The 11652-nt window shown below is 46.1% G+C and overlaps 1 protein-coding gene across 1 annotated transcript; it reads left to right on the top strand.

Annotated features, from left to right (window-relative positions):
• Positions 1–3769: 3769 nt before the first annotated feature.
• Positions 3770–11434, top strand: LOC102278038 (serine protease 52). Its single transcript, XM_014483248.2, has 4 exons — positions 3770–4062; positions 5837–6082; positions 7404–7533; positions 11165–11434. Exons 1-4 carry the CDS (start codon positions 3770–3772, stop codon positions 11432–11434), a joined length of 939 nt encoding a protein of 312 aa, XP_014338734.2.
• Positions 11435–11652: the final 218 nt, after the last annotated feature.

The raw sequence follows: 11652 nt of genomic DNA, 5'->3' as shown, positions 1-11652 counted from the left end.
GGGCAGCAGGCTGGGCTGTAAGACTGCAGGCACAGACAGCGAGGCCCTGAGGGGTCCCTCTGAAACTGCACGTGAGCAGTCCTACCTGAAGCCTCTCCATGGGCTTGAGTCAACGCCAGGGCCAATGACAAGATGGAGGGATGGAAGAGCCATGCTCCTGCTGCCGGTTGCCCTGCTGCTGCGCTGGCCACACAGCAGCCTGGAACGTAGGTCTCTGCCCGTGTTCGTAGTCTGCGCCTCTCCAGGGCTCTCGCTCCTTTGCCATCAGGTGTATCACCTGGGAGCTTGTTCAAAGGGTCAGGTTCTAGGATGCAGATTCTGTAGTTCTCGGTGGGATCCGTGGAACTGCCTCTCCAGTGAATCTGATGCCAGGGCCCCTGGACCAGACTTTCAGATCATTGCTCCCCACATACCCCCAACTGTGGAGAAGCCTGGTGTGTGTAACATCTATGTTAGGTACCAGTTTTCCAGAGTGAATGGCCAATGTTAGTAAATCCCTTGAGAAGGGTAACCAGCTGTCCATCTGAAGATGCTAACTAGCCCTGTCCTGCAGCTTTAAGACCCCGTGTGATCCTTGAAAAGGAATTTCTCTGCTGTTTTCTCTTTGAAAACATTCTGAAGGATCATGTGGAGCCTAATTGGTCTAATGCAAAACATAAGTAATATAAGCTATAATGAAGGCAGTGTCTTAATACCTACTATGGATTCATCTCCCTGGGTCTGGAGAGCTTAGGGAGACTCGTGTTATATTTTCAATTTGTTGGTTGACAGTTAGCAAACCTCTATTACATGCTGGGAGCTGTTTATTTTTTTTAATTGGAGGATAATTGCTTTACAATGTTGTGTTGGTTTCTGCCATACAACAAATTGAATCCGCCTTAAGTGTACAACGTGCCCTCTCTGTTGAACCTCCCTCCCACTCCCATCCCACCCCTCTAGGTGGTCACAGAGCACCAGGCTGAGCTCCCTGTGTTATACAGCAACTTGGGAGCTGTTTTAGGAGAGAGATGTCTTTTGGTTTTGTCTTTGTTTTGGGTGTGTTGTGTGATCTTAGTTCCCTGACCAGGGATCAAACCCATGCTCCCTGTGGTGGAAGCGCAGAGGCTTAACCACTGGGCAAGCAGGGAAGTCCAGGAGAGAGATGTTTTATAGCAGAGAATGACATATTCAATTCCTACCCTTAAGGAGTTTTACTATCTAGTGTCTGGAGGGAAGTATTAATCTTAGAAATGAATAAATATAAGATAATTCTGGTTCCTGTTAAATGGTATGAAACATATAAAACAGGCTAATGTGATGGGAGATCTGCAGGGGAGTGCTGAGACTGTCCTAGTAGGCAGTCATGGAAAGCTTTCCTGGGACGACAAGACTTGGGTGGAGACCCATCCTATGAGAAGGAAACCTATTTCCAAGCAGAAGTGACAGCAAGTGCAAAGGTCCTGAGCTGTGAATGAGTCCAGTGTGTTTTGGAGGCAGACAGGCCGGTTTAGTTGGAGCAGAGTGAATGGGGAGGGGTTGCTGGAGAAAGATGGGCTCATATAGGCACAGTGAGGACTTAGGGATTTTATTCCGGTGACAATGGGAAGCCATCAGAGAGTCTAACTGGGAGAGTGAAAAATGAGATGTGCTTGAGAAAGACATTCTGGCTGCTCCAGAGGATAGACTGTGGGGGTGCGAGAGTGGAAGTGGGGAGAAGCATTAGTGAGCAGGACAGGATAATAGCCAGGCTGGGTTTATAGCCACAGGGATGCAGAGGAGTGTCTGGCTTCTGTTTCAACATTGTTTGGTAATGTTGATGGAACTGGTTGCTGGGGAGTGAGAGAAAGAGAACTCAGCGATAACTCGAACCTGATCTTCTTGCCTAAGCAAATAGATGGGTGTGGTACCATCCGTAGAACTGTGCCAGGCTCATGAGAAAGACATAGAAGTGAGGTTAGGCAAGTAGACGGTTCAGTTTGGGCTGCTTTAATTTGAGGCTCCTCTTAGATGTTCTTAGGAACTATGGAATAGGGCAGTTGTTAAAGAGGGGATGGAGAAGGCAATGGTACCCCACTCCAGTACTCTTGCCTGGAAAATCCCATGGATGGAGGAGCCTGGTGGGCTGCAGTCCATGGGGTCGCTAAGAGTCAGACATGACTGAGCGACTTCACTTTTACTTTTCACTTTCATGCATTGGAGGAGGAAATGGCAACCCACTCCAGTGTTCTTGCCTGGAGAGTCCCAGAGACGGGGGAGCCTGGTGGGCTGCTGTCTGTGGGGTCACACAGAGTTGGACACGACTGAAGCGACTTAGCAGTAAAGAGGGGGAGCTCAGCGGAGAGGCCTGAGGGTAAGCATGAGAGCTTTGAGTCTGTATAATGGTGATACTTGAACTTGGGCTGGGCTGGGCATTTGGCATTTCAGCCAAAATGCATAGGGAATAAAGTGGTCTGAGGATTCAGCCTTGAGTTTTGGAAGAGGAGGTGGATTCAGGGAAGCAGTATGAGAAGGAATGGCCACTGATGTCGGAAGATGACCAGCAAGGACATCCTCCCAAGGAAACACTGCACAGAGATAACCCCAGGTTGAACCAAGAGTCTTGGGCTCAACTGAGACTCCCTGATCCAGACTTGAATGAAACCAAATGTCATCCCTTTAAATTGATGTGACATGAAAAAATAGGCAGCAGACTGTGTTAATACTTATCTTTGTATTGAAGACGAGAGGACAGAGGCTCAGAGAGGTTAAATCAGTGGCTCTAAGATACACAGCTAGCAAACAGTGGGGCCAACTCAGAACTTCTGACTTCAAACCCTACTTCTTTCCCTCTTCACAGGTTCCCTGCCAGGTAGGAACTTTCCACGCTAAAATCCAGTCATGTTTCTCTTTCTCATGGTGACATATACTGAAAGGGTCTTTTTGGGGAAAAAAGATTTTCTGGGACATCCTGATGGTGCAGGCAAAGAAAAAATAAGTAAAAACCTAAGATGAGACCTCCCTATCTTAATCTGTTTGGTCACATCTCTGGATCTGGATCAATTAGTCACCTGGGAAAAAATCTAGAGTCTGCAGTAATTTCATTTCAGTGGGATTTGCAAGGGAAGATCTCCAAATTCCCCCACCAGGAGTTTTGCTCTGTGGTGCTGGCAGACGCAAGGCTTCATTCAGTTTTCTATCTGTAGATTATAGAAACCCCTTAGGATCCCAGCATGTATGTGTATGTGTTAGTCACTCAGTCATGTCTGACCCTTTGTGACCGCATGGACTATAGCCTGCCAGGCTTCTCTGTCCACGGAATTCTCCAGGCAAGAATACTGGAGTGAGTTGCCATCTCATTCTCCAAGGGACTCTCTTAAAATTCACAACCATGTGTCTCCTATTTTCCAAGCCAGTCCCAACTCTCATTTTCCACAAAGTTGAGCCATTGAGCATGCAAAAATATAGAAGAACTTTTGTACTTGCACAAAATTTTTTGTGTAAATACATTCACATTTCAATTTGCTTGACCACTGATGGTCGCACTTAAACTGCGGTACTTAAAATCACATACCTCTTAAACAAAAATTCAGAATAGGGAAGCTAAAGTTTGCTGCAGTGTTTACATATAAGACTCAGAATTTAAAAAGTTATGTTTTATATTAAATATAAAATAAATAATATAATATTTAATATATATAGAATATGATATAAAATAAGAGGATGGACCTTCAGATTTCTGCATGGTTTTCCTAAAGATGTGGCATCAGACTTGCTCAGCTCCAGTATCGAGGGGCGAAGACCATATGGCGGCATGAAAAAGCCTTACACAAGTATACAAATTCTGCCATTTGTTGTACTCCACTGTGTGATGCCCTGGGTCTCTCCTCCCTCTTCCTGCTTCCTGCTCTTAGTGCAATGTGGCCAAAGAATGAACACTTCTGAGAAGTCTGAAGTTTTGGAAATCATAGGTGGGGTGCCTGCAAACATCAGAGATTTCCCCTGGCAGATACATATCCTTGAAAACGGGAGTCATCTCTGTGGAGGATCGATCCTCAGTGAGTGGTGGATTCTGACCGCAGCCCATTGCTTCAAAAGCAAAAATGCGTAAGTGTTGCAGATAGAATTTTTTTTTAAGCAATGTAGTAGAATATTTGCCCTGTGCTGTTGTTTAGTCTCTCGGTTGTGTCTGACTCTTTGTGTGTCTACCCCATGGACTGTAGCCCGCCAGGCTCCTCTGTCCTTGGGATTTCCCAGGCAAGAATACTAGAATGGGTTTCCACTTCCTTCTCCAGGGGATCTTCCTCACCCATGGATCAAACCCGAATCTCCTGCATTGGCAGGTGGATTCTTTACCACTGAGCCACCAGAGAAACCCATATTTGCCTCTGTGCTGTGTGCTGTGCTTAGTCTCTCAGTCATGTCCAACTCTTTGCGACTCCATGGACTGTAGCCCACCAGGCTCCTCTGTCCATGGGATTCTCCAGGCAGGAATACTGGAGTGGGTTGCCATGCCCTCCTCCAGGGTATCATCCCAACCCAGGGATCGAACCCAGGTCTCCAGCATTGCAGGCAGATTCTTTACCGTCTGAGCCACCAGGGAAGCCCAAGAATACTGGAGTGGGTAGCCTATCCCTTCTCTATGGGGAATCTTCCCAACCCAGGAATCAAACCAGGGTCTCCTGCATTGCAGGATTCTTTACCATATGAGCTACCAGAGAAGCCTTTTGACCCTACATGCCTATTATCTTTTTGTATTATTTATATATTTTACATTATTTAACTTTAAATTTTAAATTACATTATATTTTATTTGTATATCTATACATTAAATCATTTTATTTTTATAATTATAATTTATTTTAATTATATTAAAATTTAATTTATATTTAATTTATTTTAGTATTTATATTTATACTTTATATTATTTATATTTTTAACATTATTTTGCCCCTACGTGCCTATTATTCACATTCATCAGGCATAAAATAAAATACAAGGAGGTAGATACTTGTGTGGTTAAATATGATGCTTTGCAGGTAGAAAGAAGCTGTTCTCCTAGGACGCTGCACAGCTTGTTGTGTGGGTTCTACACTGTGGAGCAAATGTTCCTTTGCTAAGGAAAGGAACAGCAGTTTGCTAAGTGCATGTAGTCCTGTGGAGGGTCCTTTCCTAAGGATTGGGCTGACCGTGACAGTGACCATGGAACTGGGGAATCCTAGAAGCAGTAGGCCCCGAGGGTAGGACACAGGCCTGGCTGCATGGCAGAAGGTATTGTCTGAGCCCCAGTCCACAAAACAGTATTTTTGCAAAACTTCTCATTTGTCTGTAATACAGCCAGTCCAGCTTTTCTTGCAAATCAAGGTCAAGCCCCTCAATCACTCATGCCAGCAGTCTCCAACTTTTTGGCACCAGGGACCAAGTTTCATAAAAGACAATTTTTCCATGGACGGGGAGAGGGGATGGTTTGGGGATGATTCAAGTGCATCACATTTATTGTGCACTTTATTTCTATTATTATTACATCAGCTCCATCTCAGATCATCAGGCATTAGATTCCAGAGGTTGGAAACCCCTGACTTATGCATAGTATGGCTTCCTAGACATTTGTTGATGAAATCTATAGGTGAATTTTGCCCAAGTCTTGCCATTAGGTCAAGAGCTGGTTGGCCAGAAAGCAGGGCAGAGGAGTCAGGTCTGGCTCCTCCTCCTTGGCTATGAGCCAAGTGCAGAGCCCTAGCTGCCCGACCCCCTCTCCCCCAACTCCGTCCCCAGGATCACAGTCTCAGACAGGGGAGGTGGGGCAGTTATTTTCTCCTACGGTTCAGTTTTCATCTTCCCACCACTTACCTTTCTCCTCTTTCTTTTATTTTGGAATAAGATCTACCTTGGAGGTCACACATGGTGGAGAAAATCTTGACACCCAGAACTTGACGAAGATAAAAGTGGACAAGCTAATTATTCACAATTATTTTGACAGTTGGTTCTACCTTAATGACATCGCTTTGCTGTTGCTCAAATCCCCTCTGAGCTTGGGTGTCAGGAAGGTACCCATTTGCCTTTCAGAGGTCACTGCCATAGAGAGATGGAGGAACTGCTGGGTGAGCGGGTGGGGCACTACCGGTGAGTGATTATGGCCCACCCCGGGGTGAGGGCTGGCACCCTGGCTGAGGTTTGCAATGAGAAGCAGACTCTGGGGGCTCTGCTGGCCCTCGGAGGTCTACTTGGTGGACCTGGGCACTTCTGATTCTCAGTTAAGGTCCCACCATGAACCTTCTTGGTCTGCATGGGAGCCATCCTTTCTGGGCACCCGTAGCAAGTTTCAGGTCCATATTGTGAGACAGGAATCCCAAACAGGGCCTCAGGGAAAACCCAGGCAAACATATTCAGTGTCCTAAGGATGATCTGGAGGAATCTGGAGGGACATCCCAATAGGCAAAGGGGCTGGGCTCTGGGAAAAACACGCTGATGTCAGCCAGGGCAACTCTTACACAGTTGATGGAACCAGTTCTTCTCCCCTGTGGCTAAAATCTCAAACCACAGATCCAGGCCAAGATAGAGGAGATTCATTGAATATAAAATCATCCTTCTAGAGTCAACTCCTGCTGCTCGGTTCAGCCAACCCACACAGTGGTGTCCTCTTGTTTTCCTTCTTGGTTAATGCGACTTTCCCCATAATCATCAGGGAAAGGAAAAACAGATTCCACTTGGTGCTGTTCTTGCAAGGGGGCACCCGAATGACTCTACATGGATCCCCACATGGTCCCAGAGCTCAGAGCTAGGTTAGATTCCTTCTTGGGAATTGCCCTTAGAAGCCTTTCAGTAGCTTCAAAAAAAAAAAAAAAAAAAAAAAAAGGCCACCTTCTTCATGTAGGGTTCCTCATGCTTCATTTACCTCATTTTCATTGAAACTTCTCTAGGATCCAGGCAGTGCTGTAGGCTCCAGGAGCTCAGCAACATACAAAGAGGAAAACATGCCCATCTTTGAGAGTGGACATTCTAGGAGTTGGGCTCAGCTTGAGTGCATAGGCAGTGAACTCAGGGGCTCTGGCATGAAGTCCATCTTTTTGGGCCATGGGTCCTAGGACAGAATTTGTCACTGTGGGTTCTCTTTACATCCTCATGGATTTGAATCAAACACCTTTTTCGGATCCTAGCTGGAACCTAGCACCCTTGGCAGGATCAGAAGATGGCTCGCTGAGGCTGAAATCAATAGAAACCCAGTCCTTGGAGCTCTTGATTCACAGAGAGTGGGTTCAAGAGTCTCCTGGATAACCCACCTACTCCCTCCTTAGCCAATCCAAATTTGGGTTGTTCCCTGGGCCACGGAGCGGTTCCATGTTGTGGAGGTGAAAAGACATGATGTGGGTGGGCCCACCAAGGGGACCATGCAGTGCTCAGGGTCCTTTCCCCATCTGCTTCTTCTATGGGTCAGTTCCTCAGCGGAGTACGGAGACAGGGCTCCAGAAAGTCAACATCCAGCTGATCAAGTGGGAAACCTGCTTTGAGCTGATGCCGCTACTCACCAAGAGCATGCTGTGTGCCGGGGACCTTGAAGGTGGGAAGGATGCCTGCCAGGTAAAGCTGGGCGAGAGGCTGCCCCAGAAAGCTGGCTGAGAGGGTGGGATACCTGGCTTCCCTCTCTCTCCTCTGAATAGGAGGTGGATTAAAACAACAGAAACGTGTTGCTCTCACAGATACCAGAAGTCCCAAATCAGGGCATTGGCGGGGCTCTGCTCCCTCTCGAGGGTCTAGGGGAGGACCCTTCTTTGCCTTTTCTGGTTTCAGGTGGTTGCAGGCATCCCTGGGTTTTGCTTAGCCTGCAGGTGCATCCTTCTGCTCTCCGCATCCATCTTCAATAATGTAGGTGCATTATTCCAGTCTCTGCCTCTGTCTTAAAATGCCTTCTCTTCTGTGTCACTCTTTTCTTTTTTCTTACAAGGACACCACTCGTTGGATTTAGAACTCACCCTGAATCCAGAGTAATCATCCCCAAAGATCCTCAATTAGACCTGTAAAGACTCTATTTCCAAACAAGGTCACAGTGATGGATACAAGGGGTTAGAACATATCTTTTGGGTGGACACTGTCAACCTGCTACAGATAAGAACGCGGGTCAGATGGCCTTCTCCCCGTGTGTCTCCTCTGATTCCTCTTCTTATAGGGTTGCCTAATAGTGTGGATTAGGGTCCACACTAATCCAGTGGGACTTCATCTTAAAGGAACTAATTACATCCACGCAGATTCTATTTCCAAATAAGGTCAAATCCTGAGGTTCCAGGTGGACAAGAATTTGGGAGGGCTGCTCCGTGACCAAATGGGGGCTGTGCGGGGTAGTGGTTAGGTCCGCAGGCTGCCTAAGCTTCCCTTCTGGCTCCTCTACTCCCTGCCTGGGCTCCCCTCTGTGCCTTTTCAGATTTCCCCGTCTATAAAATGGGACAACTAAGGGTCTTTTGAGGACTTTCCAGGTGGCGCTAGTGGTAAAGAACTTGCCTGCCAATGCAGGGGATGTAAGAGACACGGGTTTGATCTCTGGGTGGGGAAGATCCCCTGGAGGAGGGCACGGCAATCAACTCCAGTATTCTTGCCTGGAGAATCTTATGGGCAGAGGAGCCTGGCGGTCTATGGTCCATAGAATCACAAAGAGTTGGACAGGACTGAAGTGACTTAGCATGCACAAGAGTCTTCTTAGGACTACTGTGAAGATAAAGTGAGTCATGTACGAAAGCATTTAGAAATGCACAGAGCAGAGGAGGGTCATGGTAGACAATGCAAATACCGTCTTCTGCATCACCCTGTCTTACATCTGCTCAGTGCTCAACAACACACAGAGTACTTCCACAAATACACCTAAGCGTTGTGAACTAGCCTTCGGAAGCAGGCCTATTTCAGATGGGAAAAGGAAGACCAGGAAAGCTGACAGCCTTGCAGAGGACACACCAGGGAGGTAAATGACAGACTCTGAGTTCTAACCAAGGCATGATGACCTCAGGGGGAAGAGCCATCTTTGGGGTTCCAATAGAAATGGGGCTCCAAAATGCAGCAGCTCCACAAAGATTCAACCGCCACAAAGATGCTGGGAGCTACTAGTGAGTGAGGCTTGCCATACATCACAGGGTGTGTTTTACAGGGGTCACTTCCTTCCCTTTACACAGCAGTCCTATGGGAGAGGTGCGATGATCACCAGCAAAAAAATGAGCCTCAAAACATTGAAGGAAAAGTTCACATTCTCTCAACTAAGTATTCATCCTGGGGTATGAATCCAGGTCTGTTTGGCTCCAGAAATTTAAGTTCTTAACTACATCGTTCAGCTTCCCAGGTGGCGCTGGTGGTAAAGAACTCACCTGCCAATGCAGGAAACCTAAGAGACATGGCTTTGATCCCTGGGTCAGGAAGATCCCCTGGAGAAGGAAATGGCAACCCACTCCAGTATTCTTGCTTGGAGAATCCCATGGACAGAGGAGCCTGGCGGGCTTCACTCCATGGGGTTGCACAGAGTCAGACACGAATGAAGTGACTTCCCACACGTACATCTTTCACATAGATGCCCTTCATCCCTAGAGAAGCAAGTATTATTCTTCATTTTAAAGAAAGATTATGGGAATTTCCAATGACGTCAAAGAATTAGGTAAAGAACAGTTTAGTTCAAATTAAGTTGATGGGCACAGCAATTTGTCCACAAAAACAATTTGGTTTTAAAAACTCCAACCCATATACTACTGGGGAGGTGGGGTTGTTTGTTTTGTATTTGGATTTTTGGCATGTTGTTTAAATGGTAATTCTTCTTGACTTTCCTGCGTGTCACTTAGTATTCTCAACAATAAATCTTTGTAAGCTGGGAGATGCTATGTGCTGCTGGATCCTCTTTCTGTAAAATAATAATGACGTGTCTGTGTATTTGCAAACAGGAGGATGCAGAAAGTTACACTGGACTAAGGAGCTGCCTCTGCGTGGCTGGAATTAGCAGTGTTGTTTATTTCACTTATTTATTTGAGCACACGTAAAGAAAATGCCAAGGGGTAGAGGAAGGTGCGCAGTGAACAGGAAGTTTGCCTTTTATAATTGTTTTCCTTTTCACTCCCCAGAGAAATCACTGTCAACGTATTAACTATATCTTACCTTTCATACACAACTGTGTCCATTCTTATACATAAATTTACTTACTAATGTTATTATGAGTATTCTTTATGTTCTTTTTCCATATCTCAGTTTTCTGATTTTTTATCAAGATGCATGATTCTTTAATAGAAATTGTAAAATGGTGCAAAAGCTTTGGGGCATGAAAGTTTGTGTGTTCCTTTGTTTTCATGTCAATGATGTCTGCTCCACCTGGGCTTTTGGGGGCAATCTCTTTCATGATGATTTGCTGCTGCTGCTGCTGCTAAGTCGCTTAAGTCGTGTCCGACTCTATGCAACCCCATAGACGGCAGCCCACCAGGCTCCCCCGTCCCTGGGATTCTCCAGGCAAGAACACTGGAGTGGGTTGCCATTTCCTTCTCCAATGCGTGAAAGTGAAAAGTGAAAGTGAAGTCGCTCAGTCGTGTATGACTCCTAGCGACCCCATGGACTGCAGCCCATCAGGCTCCTCCATCCATGGGATTTTCCAGGCAAGAGTACTGGAGTGGGGTGCCATTGCCTTCTCCATGATGCTTTAAGATTGGTAAATTGTTGAAAATTTGATGTCTTAAACCACAGTCTAACATTTTGACGTGATTTTTGTACTTTCTGCCTTCTGAATATATAGTCTGTATGCCTGTTGTCTTAAACCAATGACCTATTGTAAAGCATAATGGGTTTTTGGTTTGGGTTTTTCCATTTTGCTATTGTGAACAACTCAGAGCAAAATGAAGCTTTTCCTGGGGAAACTGGAAGAATTCTGAAAAATAAAAAAGTGCTTAGAGGCAAAACAAATTTGGACACCACTCCTTGGTACATCAAAATGAATGCATGTGACTGGACGATGATGCTGGATATTTACTTTTTTGACCAAATTGTCATTCATCGTCTTTGCTTTTGACTAAATTGCTTGCTCCCTTTTCTGAGAGTTGAAGAGCTGGGAGCATAGTCATGGTTGGAGAGCCAAATCAAGATTAAAAACATCCACCCATCCAATGACACCGTGTGCTTTGTGCCAGATGCCACCCCTCAGTAGGCTGTAAGAGCAACCTGCTGCCACACCTTCCACATCCAAACAACTTTTCTCTCCTAGGGTGACAGTGGGGGGCCTCTGGTTTGCCAGAAAAAAACCAGGAAAAGCAAATGGTACCAACTGGGCATTGTCAGCTGGGGAGTGGGCTGTGGCCAGAAGAAACAGCCTGGAGTGTACACACAGGTGTCTAGTTACCTGTCATGGATTGAGACGAAGACCAAGCTGTCAAAAAGGCCCTACAAGCATGAGCCAGACTCTGGGTACAGTTTGCTTCTATCGCCCTGGGCCATCTTGGTACTGTATTTTCTGATGTTTCTATTGTCCCCGTGATTAAACATGCATTGGCTCAAAACCAAGTGTCCTTCTCAGCCTTTGAAGCAAGTTCAAGGGTGGGTTGTAGGTTGCCAGGATTCTGATACAATTAGCTGTGCCTGAAATAATCAGATACCTATCCGTGTGTGTTCATGCTCGGACATTCAGTCGTGTCTGGCTCTTTGTGACCCCGTGGACCGTAGCCCACCAGGCTCCTCTCTCCGTGGAATTTTCCA

Source organism: Bos mutus, chromosome 8 (genome assembly GCF_027580195.1).
Source record: "Bos mutus isolate GX-2022 chromosome 8, NWIPB_WYAK_1.1, whole genome shotgun sequence".
In the NCBI taxonomy this organism is placed as follows: domain Eukaryota; kingdom Metazoa; phylum Chordata; class Mammalia; order Artiodactyla; family Bovidae; genus Bos; species Bos mutus.
This window is presented reverse-complemented; position numbering and strand designations above follow the sequence as displayed.